General features: G+C 45.3%; 1 protein-coding gene across 14 annotated transcripts in view; it reads right to left on the reverse strand.

Annotated features, from left to right (window-relative positions):
• LOC140219912 (uncharacterized) overlaps positions 1–20,220 on the reverse strand; it is a 178,018-nt gene that overhangs the window by 42,158 nt on the left and 115,640 nt on the right. For all 14 annotated transcript variants that reach the window (XM_072290089.1, XM_072290088.1, XM_072290086.1 and 11 more), the window contains 2 exons: positions 19,905–20,196; positions 8,042–8,163 (listed from right to left, as the gene is read on the reverse strand). In XM_072290089.1, the coding sequence (XP_072146190.1) occupies positions 8,042–8,163; positions 19,905–20,196 (414 nt within the window). The remainder of the gene's footprint in view (positions 1–8,041; positions 8,164–19,904; positions 20,197–20,220) is intronic.

The raw sequence follows: 20,220 nt of genomic DNA on the forward strand, positions 1-20,220 counted from the left end.
CATTGTGCACTCATTCGTGGCCCACAGGCACACATTTACTATAACAAGCCAGACTGCAATCTGGGTGTTTATCTGCACCTCATTACCATTCACTCATGCACCTGCCTCTCAGGATAACAAGGCAAGCAGCAGCGTCACGCACAAGCTTCCTCCACACAGCCCATAATCTCTTGTGACCTGTTTGAGATTGCACAAGTCTGATCGCATGTGTCTTTCTTCTTACGCAAGAGGTAACCAGCCAACAATGAACACAATGTACACATCCCTCCTGTGAAGCTGAGGAGAAGCCATGTGTGCATGACCCAGTTATAGACTTGTGGTGGTAAGATGGGGAAATCTTTCTTGTTGCTGCTCTGTTTAAAGTATGACTGCTTCAAGCAATTTTTGGCTACAGTAACAAATACTTGTGCTGAAAAGCAAGTATGGCTCAGTCAACAATGCGTCTAAGTTTATACTTTACCTCATTGTAAGGAGGCATGGTTACGACGACCTCCCGCCACTGGTAAAATGAATACCATCAGTTTATGCGCAGTTGCCTGAAATTCGTTCAAAAACACTAGAATCTGAAAGGTTAAACATTGTCACTCTTTATTACTTCCTTCTGATATCACTTCTTCAGCAATTTCACATAAGAGGATAGTTTTTCGTTAGGAGCAAGCAAATACAGCAAATGCTGGATTTATCAAATCCGGATATATAAAATTATCTATATCAAACAGTCTAAAAACCCCCTTGAAAATTCCATGCAAAAGAATACCACTGTACTATGCATGTATTCACCTCCTCTTCCTCGTCACATTTGACATATAGAGGGTGCCTGGCCTCAACCCTGCAAGTGTGCTGCTCCCAACGCGGACACGACCACTTCCCGCTCCACTGAACATAACTGTGCCGAAGCAATGGCGCTGTTCCAGCAGATGCTCTCAAACAGTACATTGAAGTACATGTCACGGAGAAAAAACGAGCAAGGTGTGCATTGCTGAAAGCAGGCGTTCGTTATCAGCAAGAGCCGATCACCACACTGCTTCAATAACCGAAAGACTTGTCAGTCTGATAAGATTCCAGAAGAGTAGATGAAAATCTTTTCACTTAGTAGCTCTGAGCACAAGATGTTGAAGTGAAGGTGTCTGTGCCACGAGCTTTGCCTTCTTGAAAACAATAGATTCCCCGCATGAAGCATTTTAAGGTTCTGTGAGCAGCCAAAACGAATTCGACCCCAACCTTCACTTGGACGCACTTTTACACTACAGCTTGGATTTAACAAAACCACCACATGCCAGATTCACACTTCGGCAGTTTTCACAGAATACCATCACAGAAGCAGCGTTCAAGATGCATCACCGTGTGATTTCGCACGTCCATGCACAACACATTTAATTCATGTTTGCAGTGTTACACGACTGAGAATAGACTCGTACATTCTGCAAGCTGAAAGCTACTTTTGAATCTGACAGTGTGTTATGTGTAAACACGCGGCACGAAATGACGATGACGACGATGACGAGAAGAAAGCGTTCAAAGCGGCATGAGCGCACAAGGAGAAAGTTTCGGAGGCACGAGGCGTGTTACCCGAGCCATGATTGGGAGAAAAGCAGCAATACGCTGGCATTGTCTGCATGGCTTTGGCTGAAGAAGGTCGTCTCGCCAGCACCGTACTGGCAACGGGAGCTGCGGGTGTCTGGTTCCATAGGCCGTGATGCTGGCCTTCCGAGGCATGGCCGTCGACCTCGACAAGGTTTGAGTGAGGCTCCTAGGACTTACTGCAGTCTCCCACGGTAGTTCCCGGCACTCCAGCAGCAATCCCCCTTCGAAGGCAGACCAGCAACGTCACATAATGCAATCCCCAGCACACCTCATCGTCACTTGAGCAAGGCACTGGATGGAAGCGGTGTTCAAAGGCTTAATTGGCTAGGACTCGTTGCCACGTCATCAATGACTGGGAAACAGGCATCAGAGGCAGACAGACTGTCCGGCTGATACTCAGGCAACGACATCTACAAGATCTCCGGGAGTACAGACCACGGACAAGTTGCCACGAAGCTCAGACTTTAAGGCAACACAAGCCGGTGACAGAAAGTAAGCGTGTTCGAGCCTATCAGCAACTGTGAGGCGATAACAGATGTTGCCAGACCGTGGCCAGATTAGGATTCTTGGGGTTGTATTTGTTGGTTTGCATTGGATTGCATTCCTAGAGTTTATTTGTATTCAGGGTGTGTTGCATATTTTTTATGTGTGATCAACGCCTGTGTGCCGTGCCACTCGGCGTCCCTCATTTCCATCTCCGGAATGCATGCCCCCGAGATTGGTGACAACATTGGATAGCTTGCCAGGATTCCATTCCAGCCCAGCCACAGACACTCGGGAGTTGCAGAGATGGAGTGGGAATGTTAGGCGGCAGTAGCTAAGGACCTAAGCCTATCAAAGAAGGAGATGATGGCGTTTCTCGAGAGGGCTGAACAGGAGCAGGATAAACAGCCCGAACGAGCGCGCGAAGAACACAAGCGTGTATGTGAGCAGCACAAACGGGAAAAGGAAAACCTTGAACAGAAGTTGAGGCCAGCTAGGATTAATGCGTGTTGCCGCAATGACATTAGTACACCAAGGTTGGCGTCATCCGACACACCCTCTCCTAGACCGAAGCAGATTTGTCCCAGGAATATAATGGCACCCTTTGACCAACAAAGAGACAACCTGGAGGCGTATTTGAGAGAATTGCCCATGGGCAAGGTTGGGAGAAGAACGAGCGGGCCAGCACCCTGAGCCTGTATTTAGTGAGCGAGGCATTGAGCATGTTTCGTTGAATGCCAGTGGAGGAAACGATAAAATATGAAATGGTCAAGGAAACTTTATTACAGAGGTTCAGGCTGACCACTGAAGGGTTTCGTGAGAAGTTTAGATTGTGCAAGTCTGGGAATACCAAAATCAGAAAACACTTTGTGTGCCGCCTTGCTAATTATTTCTACAGGTGAACAGACCTGTCAGAAACAGAAAACATATGGAGGGGTTCGAAACAGAATTGTGGGTAAGTAATTCCTTGCCAGATGCAGCCATAGATTGGCAATATTTATTAAAGAGAGAAAGCTACACACGGAACAAATGACCGAACGTGCGGACCACCAGTTTGCAGAGGCGCAGGGATTGAGAAATTTGGGAAAAGGTGATGGAGATGCACCCACAGCAGCAGTAGGAGGGGTGAGGAGCCAGGTTCAAATTAACTGTCAAAGAGTAGTGCAAAGATGTTTCCTATGCAACCGGTTGGGTCATTTAGCGGTGAACTGCCAAGTGAGAAATAGTCGACAAGAACGACAGGTGATTTGCCAGTTGTGCCATAAGAAGGATCACAAGGCAGACGAGTGCAGGACTAGACCCCTGAAAAAGAATGCATGTGCAATGAGGTCACAAGAAGATGGACAGAGAGGACAGAACGTGCCCGTGGAGGAAGGTGAGGTACAGTCAACTGCAAAAGTTTACACGACGCAGGATCTGCCAAGAAGTTAAATTCTTGCGAAGCGTGGTCACACAGCCTCGAATTAAATGTTCCAGCATGTAGTAGCCTTTGCCACCTACACAGTGATTCATTAACTACGAAGTGTCATGCCTTAACAGTGCAGGATTTCACATTTAAAGGGGAAAACGCATCCCGAAAATTTTTGCTGTTGACTGTACAAGGGCACAAAGCTACAGTATTGACAGACACGGGAGCCAATACTGTCCAAGTAAGGAGGAGTTTAGTGTCCCCAGAAAGTACGACCGGACACGTTAAACCCGTCACCTTTGTAGATAAGTCCATTAAATACCTGCCAGAGGCCCGAGTACAGGTATCAACTACATTTTACACGGGATTGGTTAAAGCAAGATGTGTGGAGGACCCTCTTTACGATTTGGTGATAAGAAATGTACTGAGGGCAAGGAAGGCAGACGACCCAGGCCCAAGTTGGAAAGGGAAGGATCCAGAAAAGCAGGAACACACAGAAGCAGAGAAAGAAGGGGAGCCTGAGGCAGACGTAGCAGCTGTGGTACAAAGATGAGCAGGAGCTAAGAACACCAAACCTGTGACGGCACTGTAGGTTACAGCCATTATTGGATTAATTATTATAGCACCAGAATTTAAAGAATTACAGGATAAAGACAAGTCTACACAAATGTGTGAACAGAAGATAGCAGAAATAGTGAGAAGAAAAAAAGTCTGACAATAGTGAAATATGTAAAGAGTGTAAAGGCGTTTATTAGTCACCGGCGTTCGGGACCGACCATTAGAGCAGGGCACGGACTCCCAGTACAAGCGGCATTCCCCGAGCAAAAGCGCTGAAGAGATTGACCACGGCGACGCATGTTTGTAGATGGTTCAACAGGTTCAATAACGTAGTTGACGGGGGATACGCATTCGACGACACGGTAGGGCCCTTCATACTAGGGTAGTAGTTTTGAAGAGAGACTAGGTGCAGCGAAAGGAAACAAGAGCCACACAAGTGCCCCAGGAAGGAAGGTGACCACAAAAGTGGTGTCACCGCGAGTGCCCTTCTGGTGCTCTTGGGCATTGGAGGTAAAGGCTCGAGTGAGATCGCGGCACCCTTCAGCATTCTTGCCATGGCAGAAATGGGCGCACATTCAGGTGTTTCCGGCCGGTATGGTAAAATTGTGTCGATGGTGTGCGACAGGTGCCGACCGTACAGTAAGAAAAAGGGTGAAAAGCCGGTGGTGCTTTCTTGTTTGTCAACGAAGTTGACAAAAACAAGAAACACACCCTCAGTATTCTTTAATTTCTTTTTCTTTATTTCTTTTCAGTCCCATGATTACCAGACAGCTACTGTAATGGTACCTGAGAGGTACACAAGAGGAGGAGGGACTGCTTCACATGCTCGATCTCTCCCTGCAATCTCTGGCTTTTTGGCACTCATCTTAATGCCTTCTCATGCTGAGCAAGATTGTCCATCCATACTCAAACAGACACAACCTTATTAAGAGATCCTTCGGCTTGCCCAACACATCATACCCACTAAGCATTCCACTGTTTGCGTTGCATAAGTACAATCAAACTTCGATATAACAAACCTTGATTTAACGAAATTTGTTATGTAACATATTATTTTCATTTTCCCATCTTAGTTCCATGGAAACCCATGTATATATTTTTGCAATTTAACTATTTCGAGCCTGTGTGGCTAGTAAATCTAGCAAAAAGCTATACATACGTCGGCCGAGGCAGAAGTTATTTCAAGCGTCCTATTCCATGAGAAGTTTGAGCGCCAAAAACATCAGCGCGTGCATGCCGGGACACGGTGTGAAGGAAGCATCGCTGTGCTATTTATTGCATAGGTTAACAACTTGCGTAAACTGCGGGATGCGCAGCAGCTTGCAGCACTCAGATGAACACAAGAGCTGACGATTCTTCCTACGCAAAGAGCTGGGGAGGCAGTGAACGCACAGTAATATGACCGTGCATGCGAGGGGACACTCTTCTCAGGGTGTCTACCAAGTTGACATTTCCAAATTCCCCGAGTTCTCCACGTTTTCCCTGAGTGCCTTTGCAAAATTCCCTAAGTTACCAAGAAATGTGTTTTATGCCAAGATGGGCTGACACCATGTCGCCCGATGCTGCCACTCTATAATAAGCATGTGAAAAAATAAAATTAAAAAAAAACTTAATCCAGTTTGGATAGTAAGGGGTAGTGTCTAATATATTAAAAAAAAGAACAGTAGGGAGGGGTAAGTAAAATACATAGCGAATAAAATGTCTTTGAAAAAAAGAATGGTAAAAAACATTGCAAATTGAGTCGAACATTCTCAAATACAAATAAAAAGGAGATCGATATAAAAGTAAACATTTTCAAATATGAGCTATTTCTATCAACTGATAGCAAGCTCACTGGTATGAGGCCCGAACTCTGTCACAAGTGAGATTCTCTCTCAACGGCTGCTAAGTCAACTTCAACTGTCCTGACATACTCCCAGCCTGAGCACAACACCTCAGTGTTGCGTTTCACTGCTTTAAAGACTTTATTTTGGTTTGGAAGAGGGACACCTGCATCTCAGCGTCAGCTAACGCTTTGCTTTTTGAGCTCAAGCTCCTTCAAAGTGGCGGCGGCACACTTCCTTTCCCATTCATTCCTCAATGCGTAGCTACTTTTTCTTCTTGTGTTCCTTCAGCCGTGCATTCGCCCCACGAACCATTTGAAGCGTCCTCTTGGTCAGTTGTACAGTCAACGTCCGATTTTTCAGACTTCCTAGGGGCCGCAAAGACGTCCAAAAAATCGGCAAGTTGGAAAAAAATATATACATGTCTTTTACTGCCCTTAGCTCTTTACCTACAATGGGAAAAATAGGCATACTTTCGTAGGTTACACCAGATTATATTGTGGAGGAACTCCTGTAGTCAATGTTTTATGCAATACACGAAGAAAAAGAAGAATGAATGCCCTTTTCACGTATAACAGCTTTAATAACAAGATGTATGTCATAAAAAGGATAAATTGCCAGAACCAAGATTGTGGGATAAAATAGAACAAAATTCGTAGACACGCTCGCACCTACTAAAAAGAAATGTAACAAAAATTATGAGCTATACAAAATGCATTGCTGTGTAATAAACACTGTCTCCGAAAAAGTCAAAATTTTTCAATGAATAGGTATTCCACTACAAAAATTTAAGTGCAAATACTACAGTGTGGCGTGCAGCAGTCAATGTTCCGGGCTGGCTTGCGTCAACGTCGCTCTCAAATTCAAAGTCCACTGAAACGGCAGCATCCTCAGGCTCACTGCTACCCAATCCATCGATACCAGTCACAAACTCAGCGGAATAGCAAGATATGCGATCTTTGGATTCGCACACGCCACTCCCGGAGGCAGCCATTTTTGCTTTCTACTTTGACAATCGCGAAACTTTGGTGTGCGTTCAAAAATTGACATCTGGTGGAAAAAAGGCGAACTACGTAGAAAATAAAAATATAGCTCTCCTTCACAGGCTATGGCGCAGAATGTTCGTGACAATGTGGAAGGTGTCGAAAGCTGCGTTTCAAACCATCGTTAGCTTGCTAACGATGCCCAATGGGTGTGGTACGGAAAGTGTTAAGGGCTCAAATCGCCACAGGCATGCCCAAAAAAGCTCTGAAGGCCTGCCAGAGCACTTATTAGACATATTGGTGCTCGTACTGTGACATGAGATGGCGGGTGCACGCGTGTATAATTAAGAAATACACACTGCATCCCGTGGCAATTGCCCCTTCCCATGCTTATGCTTCACTGCAATACTTTTGCATATGCTTCACCACGTAACTGCTGCATAGAGGCGAAGTTGACTTTCGGGAACCAGCATTATGCATCGCGCTGTGCTTTGCAAGTTGTGAAGCCGATCGCGAGGACACAAAGGCACAGTCAGTGCCATTGCTGACAACAGCAAATTCTTTCAATAAAAAACACGGCACAGAACGGCAAGAAGCTTTATGGCGAACATCGAAGTAGCTAGGCCTAGTGTTGCTGCAGTTGCTGTGAGCTCCGCAGTGTTGGCTACGGCTGCCAGCGGATCTGCATGCGAGCGCCAGTTCGAGGTGGCGAGGTAATCAAATTGGCAGCGATGGTGGCTTTGGTTAATGCTGTTTCGATTTGCAGTCACGCCAAAACGATCGGAAACTCAGACGGCGAAGGGTTCTTGCATCCCAAATTCCAGACGTTCCTATACATCGACTCTATGGGGTACGTGATGGTGTCGTGAAGCCATCCGAATTATCGGGCATCCGGAAAGTTGTTCGTTGACTGTACACTGCCAACTTTGTGGGACCGTTACTTGAGCCTGCATTACCGTGACTTTCATTCCCTTTCAATAAAATTAGAGCTAATTTTCCCTGACAGAAGCGCAAATGCCCTCAGTTTTTTCCAGAGTATTTCCAGACTATTCAATATCCTGAGAATTCCCCATTGTCCCAGTTCTCCTGGTTCGTACACTTTGAACATCTACTAAATAAAATAAAAGCACCCAATATACCTGTTTCTATGGCAAGTTCATTTAATTGATCACAGACAAATATTGGCTCCAACAACATGGTACCTGAGATCCTGTTGCCGTCGCAACCATCATGGTGGTAGCTCCAGCTGGCGTTCCAGTTGGGCTGCCAGATGCATTTGCCGGCATTAAGTTTGCTGGCACGGCAATGGTACCTCCAGGCACGGCTGCATGGCAGAGTCACGCACGTCAATGAGAAGTATGTACAGCTGAACCTTGATACTTTAACAAAAGTGTACTTTCCATAAGAAAACAATATGAGAACAGGAATTTCATTAAAATGAAGGTTTCTATATTTTAGGAGCCAAAAGCACTCCATGAACTCCTAGAACACATCTGGAGGCTAAAACCTTGTTATCAGGTGTGTAAAAATATTGTGTCGGAAAGTATTGTAGATAATTTTGTTCCAGCTCGAAAGGACAAAGACATAGACAAGATACGCAGGAAATAGACAACATACACAGGTCAGGCAATTCAGATACTGAAGCCCTTTATAGACAAAGATGCCAAACAACTTACGAAATAATAGAAGATTTTCATATTTTTCATACTTCATTTGCATGCGTAAGCCAGACATCAGTCTCGTTGTCGGACAAGGAATCTGCATATCTGCTAAGCATGTGCGCTCACCTTACATAATCTGTTAATTCATTGTTAGTTCATTCTGGCAATATTTTTCTTTTTAGTTTTGATTTCTTTGAAATTTTATGCTTTCTTTTTAACCTTCGTATTTGTGTCTGACCCCATGTTCCTTGGTTTCTATGTGTGCTGCAATTGCTTATATACAATCTTTTCCAATTAAATCTTCAGGTGAGAGACAGTGCTCGTCCTGTGTATCTAGTCTATGCCTTCATCCTTTCGTGCTGCTACAAAATTATGTTGCCATATCAACTTGCCCAACTTTCGTTCCTATTGTAACCTAGATGACAGCTTTCTTATGTGACCCTGCTGTTTATCTCTATGCCAGCCTCACAGTAAGTTACACTCATGGCAAATGTTGCACATGCAATCTGACTAAAGAAGACACAGTATTGGGGGCAAGCTCCACCAGCACTGGAACAGCTGGCAATGCCATCGGTGACATGCTGTGTGAGAGATCATTTACATACAGCTGCCGCACTGGCTGCATTGGCAACATCGTAAGCCGAGGAGCAGAACTGAGAATTAATGCTTTTAACTACAGCATGTGAGCCTTAGACGTGCTTGTGTTTCCAGCACAGCTATTATAAATAATAATACATTGAAGGATTCCCAGAAATACTGTGTCGTTGAGAGGCCTATCACATGTCCCCATGCATGACAAAATTGCTATAGCGGCATAATGTAAGTATTTTCAAGCAGGTGCCACAAGCTTTTGCTAAATAATGATTGCTTATGTCCTGTCAAGTGCTCATTGGCTGTCCCCTATAGCAGGCGGCATGGTGTGAATACATATATAACCATGCAGTCACGATAAAAATATTGTGCAGACCTCACGCACTGTGGAAATCTACTTCATGCAAAAAAGTTTGCAGGTACAGCTTAGGCCACTTATAATTAGGGGTGTGCGAATATTTGAATTGTATTTTTAATATTCATATTCAATTAGAAAATTAGGTATTCAAAAACTTTCAAATATTCGATTGGGTATGAATATTCAAAACCAATCAAATATATTGCTGGCTGTGCATGAGCGAACATGGTTTTTAGTGGTTATTTATATCTAAGAAAGTGTGCCCGATTTCGGGCTGAATTTCGCGATAATTTCATGTTGCTGGCAAAATTTCACCTGTAAAACATGCTTAGCCAGTGGATGTCTAAGTTGTGCAGAAAAGCCAGCCTCTCAGCAGCAAGGAGCACGGGTTTGCGAACAGCAAGGGTGCACTCTCTTGCAGGTACCACCCCCGATCCTGAGCTTATTCCTTGAAAGCAAATGTGATGAGTGACGACTGGTACAGGGTCAAATGCCTCTGAGTGTGAGGAAAAGTGATTCGGTATAATAAGGCACAGATTGGTGAAAACAGACAACTGGCAGAAATTATTAAATTTTCCAAATCTAACATGAGCCAAATACACAATCTTTTAGTATAACAGCTTACTAGTTTAACTGTTTTACCATTGACAATGTAACTGCAATGTTCCAACATGTTAAAATAAACCAACTTGCTAATAAATGCATAGGCATATCATTATTTGATATTTGATTCAACATTCTATGCTAAGTATTCATATTCGATTGGTATTCAAAAATTTTGATATTTGCACACCCCTAAATAACTTGCAAAAATTGCCTGAGGAATTATTACTGCTATACATACATTTAAAACACTAGTGATCAGGCTATAATTTTATGTACAGCAGTATACGTTGCGACTACAGTCAAATCTCGATAAACGAATCACGCAGGACTGCCAAAAATTGTTCGTTATTTTGAAGTATCGTCATGAAAAACTTGCGGTTATAAGCCAATGGACAAACCTAGGAATGAAAATGACGCACCCTGGCAGTAGACGCATGTGCAGACAAGCATACTCTCAAAATGTTTCACTCACTTCAAAGCTGCTTTATAAGAAATCAGTTATTTTCTGCTGGCGTGTGCAGCACGCACGACCAATTAGGAATGCATCTACATCTTCCACTTTGCGCAATACCTCATTGGGTACGTCATTGCACCAAGCGATGAAAGTGCAGACTTTGTTCATGTGCACTAATACATAGAAGGATAGACATTTGGGCGAGTTGGTACTGGTTGAACATCTTGAAGGGGCAGCGCAAAAAAACGACGACAGAAGGCAGGAACACAGCGCTGTCCTGTGTGTTCCTGCCTTCTGTCGTCGTTTTTTTGCGCTGCCCCTTCAAGATGCACTAATACATCAATGTTCGACACAGTCTCATCTGTGTTCGGTGACCCACAGTCGTCTTCCTTCGGGCCGTCATTGTCACTGGAGACGTCGCGAACGAAGTTAACATCTCTTCGGTTGTCAGGTCCACCGCCGTTAGTAATGCGCTGTCACGCTCCACATAGTCATCGAAGGAAGAGACGGCGGGCAGCAGTCCCGCAGCCTCAGTCCTCAGTCTCCTGGGTTGTTGTCGGTTGCCTCCAAGTCATCTTCAAGCAGCACAGTTGCTTTGACAAGCCCTGCTTGTCCCCAGCAGTTGTTAATGGTGGATACCTTTAAGTTCCACCAAGCTCCTGTCAGCGTTTCCGCTGCCTGACGAATATCGATTGCAGTCAACTGCTTTAGGTGAAGGTTGATAATCAACCACTGCACAAGGCGCTTACGAAATTCTGCTTTCACACTCTGTATAATGCCCTGGTCTAGGCAATGCAGCAAGGACGTGCTGCTTGGCAGCAGAAACTCCAAGCAAACATGCGTCAAGCAAACATTCACTATATGAGCAGAGCAGTTGTCGACAACCAGTAGAATTCTTCAGTCATCCCTCATTTGGTCGTCGAGTTTGATGAGCCACTCGGAAAAGAGTTCTCTGGTCATCCAGGCTTTTTTGTTGGCGTGGTAGTCGTACAGTAACGACATGACGTTTTTCATGCAGCGAGGCTTCACGTACTTGTTGATGACAAGCAGTTTAAATTTCTTCGTGCCTGTTGTATTGCAGCAGCGCAGGACTGTCCCACGAAAATACGACTTCTTCCCTCCTTTGCACTGCTGCCCTTTGAAGTGCATTGTCCGGTCTGCAGGAGCTGATAAAAACATGCAGTCTCATCCACGTTGAAAATATTGTTTTCAGAGTACAATTCAGCCACCTCTAGAAAACGCTGACTGTGCCAGGAATCCGTGCCTTCTCTCTGTCAGCAGCGTTTTCCTCGCCCGAGACTACCTGCCAAGTTATTCCGCTCCTTTGGCGGAAACAAAAAAGCCAACCTGTACTGGCGTCGAACCCAGTTATTTCAAGTGCATCGGGAAATTCGCAGGCTCTTTCTTGGAGCATTGGGCCAAACACGAACGTTTTGCAGTCTGGCATCTTTGAACCACGTGAGAACAGCTTGGTCCACATTTTGAAGGTTTCCCAGTTGCAGCCATTTCCTCGTCGGAGCGAGTTGCAGTTCCTGGTGAAGCTTGACAATCTTGTCTCGGTCTATCAAAATTGGTGCCATGGTCAATGGGGCAATGCCATGCTGTCTGCACAAGTCAATTTGCTTTTTCCCAGCATCGATTTCCTGCAATACGTCCCATTTGTCCTGCAGCAAAAACTGCTTTCGCTTCTTCTTGGCGCCATCGACAGCTGCATACATCGTTGGATTTCGCGCGAACATCGCCAAACCTTTGTCATGAAGTTCTCGGTGAAGTTTGTCGGAAGCAGCTGGCACTTGACATGGTGATGATGATAGCTACTGCACTCGCGGTTTGTTGCACGCAAGAGTTGCGGTGCTGTGACTTTTAGCCGAATTCGTAATACTTATGTTCCTTGGTTATAAAGGGGAAAATAAACTATGTGCGTTATTCTGAAATATGCGCTGTATTAGAATTAGTAGTTCTGAAATATTTTTACATTGAATATATAGGCAATCTGGCGGGGATATTTTAAAATATTCGTAAACTTGAGAAATTCGTTAATGTGGGGTTCGTAGTAACGAGATTTGACTGTACTATGTCTTGAAATAAAATGTTCCAAAATTAAAAGCACCGAAAATGAGCATAAGAGTTCAAGGGGAAAGAGAGGTCAAAATGGACAGAAAGACACTTGCTGCAGCTGGAAGCCAAGCCTACATCTGCTGCATTTTATGTCCAAAACTCATTATAGTGCAGAAATGGCTATAACGAAGTCTTTCCAGACTCCTGTTTACCCTTCCCATAGAACTCTACGTATAGGACACCATTCATAGTGCAGCAGCTCGCGGTGAAATACAACTTAAACGGAAGACCCGCAGACAAGCATGGTTGCGAACCTACTCCTCAACGAGGTGCGCTACCGAGGGGAGGGAAAAGCGACGAGGGCGATGCAGAGTGAACAAATGAAAAAAGAAAAAGAAGGGGGGTGGGGAAGACGGCGGCAGCAGCATGGGGGTTGCCTAGATGATGGAGGAACCTTTGCTCGACCACTGCTTCGCTCAACCGCGCTGAACGCAGATATCGCACTTGCAACCTTGATTGCTGTCAGTCTAAGCGGTGTCCCAAAAATTTAGGTTGGGGCTTTTAAGCTTCATGTCAACATGTGAACTTCCAGCATTTATACGAGTACACGCATACAGGACCTTGGTAGGCGTTCGCAGTAATTTTCCCGGCTGATCACCTGAGAAACCAAACTCTGCTTCACAAATGCTGTCAGTTTGGCCTGTGTGCGCGATTGCACGCTCAATCTCTATGTCGTCGTCTACGGGTAAGAATATATCAAAGGAAAGCTCCTCACGATGGCACGCCGCCCGACACTTCTGCCAGCTAGGCTTAACCAGCACGCCTCGTCGGGAGTCGGTGGTCAAAGCTTTGTGCCGAACCAACAAACCTGTCGCGATGGCTGTACAGCATTTGTAAAGCGGAGAAACCACCACCATAACGAAAGGGAGGGCACGGGTGGCATGGGCAACACTTGAATGGAGGCAACTTGGTTCACAGTCAACATCAGGCACACACGAATCAGTCCAGGAAATGGAACGAGACACTATATTGTGTCCAAAATTTCTATCATCGTTCTACATTAGTTCTATGGAGTTGATGGCAGCGCCGGAGAAATTTCATATAATCGAGCAGTTCTGAAAATTAAGTCAGCGGCTGACTTTCCTCGACGTAGCACATTTTTGTGTTTTACTCTGCCCCATGCAACGACTGAGGGTCCTCGGACATTAACCTTTCAACATTCATAAATTTAGGTGGATGCAAACATCCTGGTCGCATGCTTTCTCAGATATGTGCGGGTGCTTGGTCTACATGTTTTGCATGTGTGGAACCTTCGAACCTGAGATGTTCACAGCAGCGTATGCTATCCCCAATCAGGCTTGGTGAAAAAAAAAACTTCGCCTGCAGGTAGGACACACTGCAGTGAATATCTCAGCCAAGTTCCACTATTATACAGGGCGTGTAGAGCTCGCAAGCACAGCCCAAAGTCACCTTTCTCTCAAAAAGCCTGCTCCTCTTTCTCTTCTGCAAGCTTTATTTTGTAATAAAGCAGATTCCAATCCAAGGCTGCTATTGGCCAATGGCTGCCGTCAATCAAGAAGGGCACTTGGATCAGTGTGCTTCTTCCTACTGTTACCATGTACAATAATACCTCATTAACTCGAACTCTCATATCTCGAAAAATTTCCTGCGGTACCAAACCAATTCCTATATGTGCCAAGTATTTATTGCCCTCTATCTCGAAGCAATTTTGGGCCAAATTGCGGATATCTCAAAATCTTCTCCGAGAAGGGAACAATGTCTCCGCCGCCGAACCATTTAACAAGCTTCGCGCAAAGCTACCGCACCTTGGCTGCGCCTTGGCCATGCCTACCCCAAAGTGGGCCCTTTCCTCGAATGTGAAGTCGAAACCTGGCGGCGTAACAGCTGTGTCAAGCAACCATGTGGCACGTCATGTGATGGGAGACGTGCACAGAAGCAGGCCCTGCAAAATACCATGCTCGATGCAGTTCGTTTTGTTCGCTTTACGCACTGCGCACAATTTACCATCGGAGGTGTGATTTCTGTTTTAATTTTATTATACGCAATGCATGCTGCATGGATTTTTTATTTTACGCAATGTAAAATAACAATGCATGTGCCGCGTGCCTTTTGGTACTACATCCTACACACATAGTATGTACTCATGAATGCTCGCATCGCTTTCTGTGGCACCATTCCCGGTAAGTCCATGCCGCATGCATTGCATAGCATTCGAACCTTCACAATTTTGTTCAAACAGCTTTCCTACTGACGTAATAGTTCTGTGGAAACCCGCAGGGTGGAGAGAAGTAAGTAATATAGGGAAACTCAGACATCCACTTGTTCGTAGAAAATGCTACAAAGGAAACCCATACGGGTTCCTCGAAAGATTTGCTATTGAAACGTCACATGCTGGCAGTGGTCTATGCAATGCTCACTGCACTGACATGCCGAGAAGAGTGCCACAGAAAGTGACGCGAGCATTCACGAGTACACGCTATGCGAGCAGTATGCATGTACCGAATTTACTCAAATATAACGCACACTTTTTTCAGATAAAATGGGTCCAAAAATTGTGTGCGTGTTAGAATCGAGTACAACCCTGAATCTGCATTACCATATCGCCAGTGGCATTTAATTATGGCTGCTTTGTACACGCTTTGAGCCTAGCTGCCGTAGGTTCCTCCATGTGCTGCAGTATGTGTGCTTAGGCTAGTACACTGTCCGTCTTCCCGTTTTCTGCATTTGCTGTGTCAGCATGGAAGTGCCAACTGCAAAGACAAGCGATGCCGCAATTAAAAGAAAAGTGATCATGTGTGCAGAGATGGACGGAAATCAGGCCGCATCACGGAAGTTCAGAGTTCCCGAAACTTACGTGGAGGACTGGCGCAAAAAGAAGACGCATTCTACTCTGGAAGCTGCTGCGTATGGCGCGGCCACGCAGCCCCTATCCTGAAATCTATCTGCGATGGAGACAGAGTCTACCCATCTAGGTGCACCGAGCTGCGTTCTCGTCGTTTAGTTCACATTGAAGCGAGAGGGTGCACAAAGGTCAGTTCACTCGCTCCTGCTACAGTACTTCCTCACTCCAGCATTTTGATAAGAGTTTCTGCGGTCAATGAGAGAGAAGTGTTTATGTTTGTTTGTGCACGTGTGACACCATGCTTGTTAATTTAGTTAGTAAGCGAATGCTTAAGAGAGGACGCCGTCATCGAAAACCGAAAAATCGCGAAAAGGTCTGTTTTTTTAAAAACAATATTTTTGGGTTGTATGTCTCAAGCTACCTGTTCTGTAATTACCAGCACCTAATTCAACCACAAAGTAAAAGAAACGCTACTTTAAGGCCACTGCGGCCCACAAAACATGTGCAAATGCCGAAATGAAGTCAAACTTAGCATGCGCGTGTCATTCCCGGCCCATGCGGCCTGCCCGCGCCATCTTGGTGTCATTTTGACTGTGAATACTTTCTCTCTGTTTTGCTGCCTTGCAAGATGGCATCGTCGGTGTGGTTGAGGCACCATTGCCGTTTTCCCGAGATGCGGTGCGGAGCGCTGATTGGCAGGAGCAGTGCATTCAAATTCCGCAGGCTAAAGTGCGCCTCCCATTGGCTCCTACGCTGCGTGCAGCATCTGCTCCCTTTGATGCCGCACCCGCCACGCTCGCGTCGTTGTTGCCCCTCCTCCGTCTGCCTCAACAAACGCCTGCTTGCGATCTGCTCATTGCCTTGCACTATCTTTTAGATTATTTTTTCAGTTTTTTCTTCTTTTTTTTTTTTTGTCATGTCCTATGCTGCATGCGATGCCGGCAACGAAGCCCAAGACAGTGCAGATGTTCGATGCGCGGAAGCGCGATATGAGACTTGTGCGAGCATCGAACTTCCAATCTTCCGCAGCAAGGTGCCAACTGCGTATATGCTTTCAGCGGCAGAACTGTGCTGTCGGTTGTCGCCAGTCGAAAATCCAACACACTGAGTGCGCCTGGAGCCGCAAGAGCTAATTAGAAGCTCCGCAGGAGCTTTCTAATAAAAAACACAGGTTTTCAACTTTAAGGCCCGTGTTATCGGAATGGATATTTTCGCTAGTAGTGGTGCTGGGGAAGGCGATATCTCAAGAACCGCTCTTCAGATTTGTGTGCAGTTTTCTTTTTTCATTCTGTTCCTGAATGACTTTGCCAGGGTGTAACAAGCTTCTTTTTTTGAAAGCTGGCGCAGTTAACTTATAATAAGCAATTAATTTTTGACAAATGTGGTCATTACTGGCTACATCAAGTTCAAAGTAGTGTTTAAATTTTTTGGAGGGGAAATTAAAGAAAAGGGCTTTGTAGCCCCCTCGGATATTTATCAAGGGATCATCACAGTGAATTTCAGCTTCCTACAATGTCCTGGCATTTCTCCAGGCTCTTCCTCAGGCATATACATGAACCACCTAGTTAGGCATCAATAACTCTGGAACTAATAAACACATCTTCATGAAACTTTACAGTTCCTCATAGTTCGGTGGTGCGAACATACCCTGAAAGTTTCATCCAGATATCCTAAAAAATAAAAAAGTTCGGTCTCCAAGGTAGCCTCCCCCCTTAAAAGTTTATACGGCCGATAAAACTACCATCCTTACTTTTCATATAGCTGTCTTCTACAGTCAAACCTGGTTATATCGAACTTGCAAAAAGACGCCTAGCAGCTCGATATAGAGCATAATTTGATATAAGCTTGCTAAATAATTGGATGTCATAAAAGCACATACCATTTATAAAATCACTTTATTAATGAAACTAGCTTAGTTTCCCATAAGTTAGTCCTGTATTTTTTTCTGTTTGGGAAATTTCACTGCTTGCGACGCACGCACTTCCCCACATTGTCAAAAGGAGTCTGAGCAGCTGAGGCCGCAACCTTCCGCACTCATGCAGAAGAACCGGACTAGTGCGAGTGCACCAATCACTTTGGAGGATGTGGGCAAAGGACCGTCATTGCTTTCCTCATTGTGCCCACTTTCGTTTGTGCTCGGTACGATGTCGGCAATGTAGTCTTCGTTTTCGGGCTCTCCCGTGGTCGCAACACCATCATCTGCACTCACTAACTCTTCCACCGTTTATTCGTCAACAGCTTCCTGAAATTCTGACAGCTTCATCATCATCATTCATCAGAATTTAGTCATCACTGAGCACGCACAAACCGGCACGTATGAAGAACCACTTGTACATGGCCATGCGTAAGCGTTGGGTGCCACGGGCACCGGGTCGCGAGTTTGGCCGCTTTAGCCCTAATCGTGCCGAGAGTGCTCCTCGGAATATTGCACGCTCCAGAATCTTGCACATCCGACGGGGACATTCGATGGCGAAAAACCTCAAAAGGTGCCGACATCACCCAAAACAAGAAACATGCTTTGCTTGCTGAGAAATAAAGTTGAGTGCAGTGGCGGGAACGATCGGCTCATGCGATGTGTGAAGCAGCTCAAGGAAGCCTTCTAGGTCCAAGTGCTACTGCGAAGGACACCAGCCTTACACAGTCTTTCATCCTTCACTGAGCTTCTTCGCTCGGTTAAGCCGACGTTCACCACAAGAACGGGCGCCTAAGAGCTGCACTATAAAAGTGCACCCTCACTGTCCGCAAACCCGCGCCCCTTGCGACTGAGACGCTGGCTTTCCCACAAAGTTTAGCCGTTTAGTGGCTAAGTGTGCTTTACAGGCAAAGTTTCACTAGCAGCACAAAATCATGGCAATATTCAGCACGAAATTGGCCAATATTGTTAGATTATATAAAAAGAAATGCTAAGGACCGTGTTTGCTCCTGCACGGCCAGCAAAATATTCGATTTGATTCGAATATTCGCATCCGACTGAGTATTCGAATATTTTCAAATATCTATTTTTCGGATCAAACAAGAATAAAAATATAATATTTGATAATATTCGAACTTTTCGAATATGCGCACACCCCAAATTATTTTTCTTAAAGAGACATGAGACAGCAGCCTACCTACTGCAAAGTGCCAAGAATGAGGTAAAGAATGTTTCACATTAAATATAAACTGCAGCAAATACGGTGCCATAGTGGACAGAACTGTGCCAGCGTGGCACTTTCTTTTGCTGCTTTTGTGGCTAATTTTCCAGCATGAAGTTGTGCCAGCAATATCAAATTCAAATGCTTTTGAAACATGCGATGTTTTAGGTATCTTTTTCAGAAATAACGCATTCATTTCTTTTAATCGTTTGTGAAAGCACAATTCAGCCTCTTCAGGTCCATTATCTGAACATATGGACACTACTTTAATGATAAATGTCAATGTCCAGGTAGCTAATTAACTTCATAAATGTTTAATTTATTTTACCGAGTGAAATTTTATAGGAAGCCAGCAAATACACTGACGCCAAGGACAACATAGGGGAAATTACCTGTGCTTAATAAATGAAATAAACAATAAATTAATGGAAATGAAAGTGGACGAAAAGACAACTTGCCGCAGGTGGGGAACGATCCCACAACCTTTGCATTTCGCGTGTGATGCTCTACCAATTGAGCTGCCGCGGCGCCGTTTCCCCATCCACTTTCTTGGGTATTTATGTCCTAGTAGAACACTGGGAGTGTTAGCCAGCGCCACCACTCACATACATTGGCGGCGGATGTGGAACATCATTTATGCCGCAGGTGTCGCAGGAAGAGCAGACAAGCTGTGGCCGCGTCGCCTGCCAGCAGCCAATGGTGTGGCCGGAATCGCACCACAAGAGTTAGAAATCCAGCGAAAGCACTTGGTTTTGGCGGAGAAATGTTGTTTTTATTATTACTTCCCAGGGAGATTATGATGCGGGAAAGTTGGCCTCGGAGAGAAAAAGCGTAGACCTACTGCCTTGCACAAGCCCAATGGCTTGCAACGCCCCGATTTGACACATCAAGTGCTGGAAAATGGGCCAGATTTACATCTTTTCATGCCACCTCGAGTGCTTTCACCGAATTTATTTATGATTTCCCGATCATTTACGGCTCTGATTTCTTCATATGTGAAAGAGTAGGGATCAATCTTGCTGAAACAGTCGAAAACATAAAACTGACTTTTTTTAATGAAAATCGCTGTTTTTCAACCCGCGTCTGCCCTTAAGCCATATATCGCTTCCAACAGGTGGCAGAATTCAGCATTCTGTTTCAAATGCAACAAATTTTATTCATATCAGTTCAGCAGCCATCTAATGAGAACATTTCTGTGTTTCACATGTAGTTGCATTGAAAAACCAGAAGTGCCCAGGTAGAGCCGCCTCTCACATAACAATAGCATTGCTATCCCTATAAAAAGTTGTTAGCTCTCGCACTCCTCATCTGGGAGAGATGCCATTGAGGGTGGCACTCACTGGTGAAACCACCCTGCGGTGATGCCATGCGCAGCAGGATGGTCTGCATGGGCTGTGCACCACTGCCGGCGGCCAGCCGTGGTCCAGCCTCGCGTGGGGTCACCACCATGCCAGGTGGCAAGCTTGGCACCAAGTACGTCACTCGCGCCGGGGGCCCAACAAGTGGCGACGAATTGAGCCGCAATGTGTTGCCACCGGCCTGGGTCACTGTGCCTCCCGTCATGTGGCTCAGCACCACCGAGGTGCCTGCGATGCTTACGCGCGTGGTCGAAGGGCTCGACGTGGAAGACACCTGTACAACGGGGAAGGTACAAGA

The sequence above is a fragment of the Dermacentor andersoni genome, chromosome 8 (assembly GCF_023375885.2).
Source record: "Dermacentor andersoni chromosome 8, qqDerAnde1_hic_scaffold, whole genome shotgun sequence".
In the NCBI taxonomy this organism is placed as follows: Eukaryota; Metazoa; Arthropoda; class Arachnida; order Ixodida; family Ixodidae; genus Dermacentor; species Dermacentor andersoni.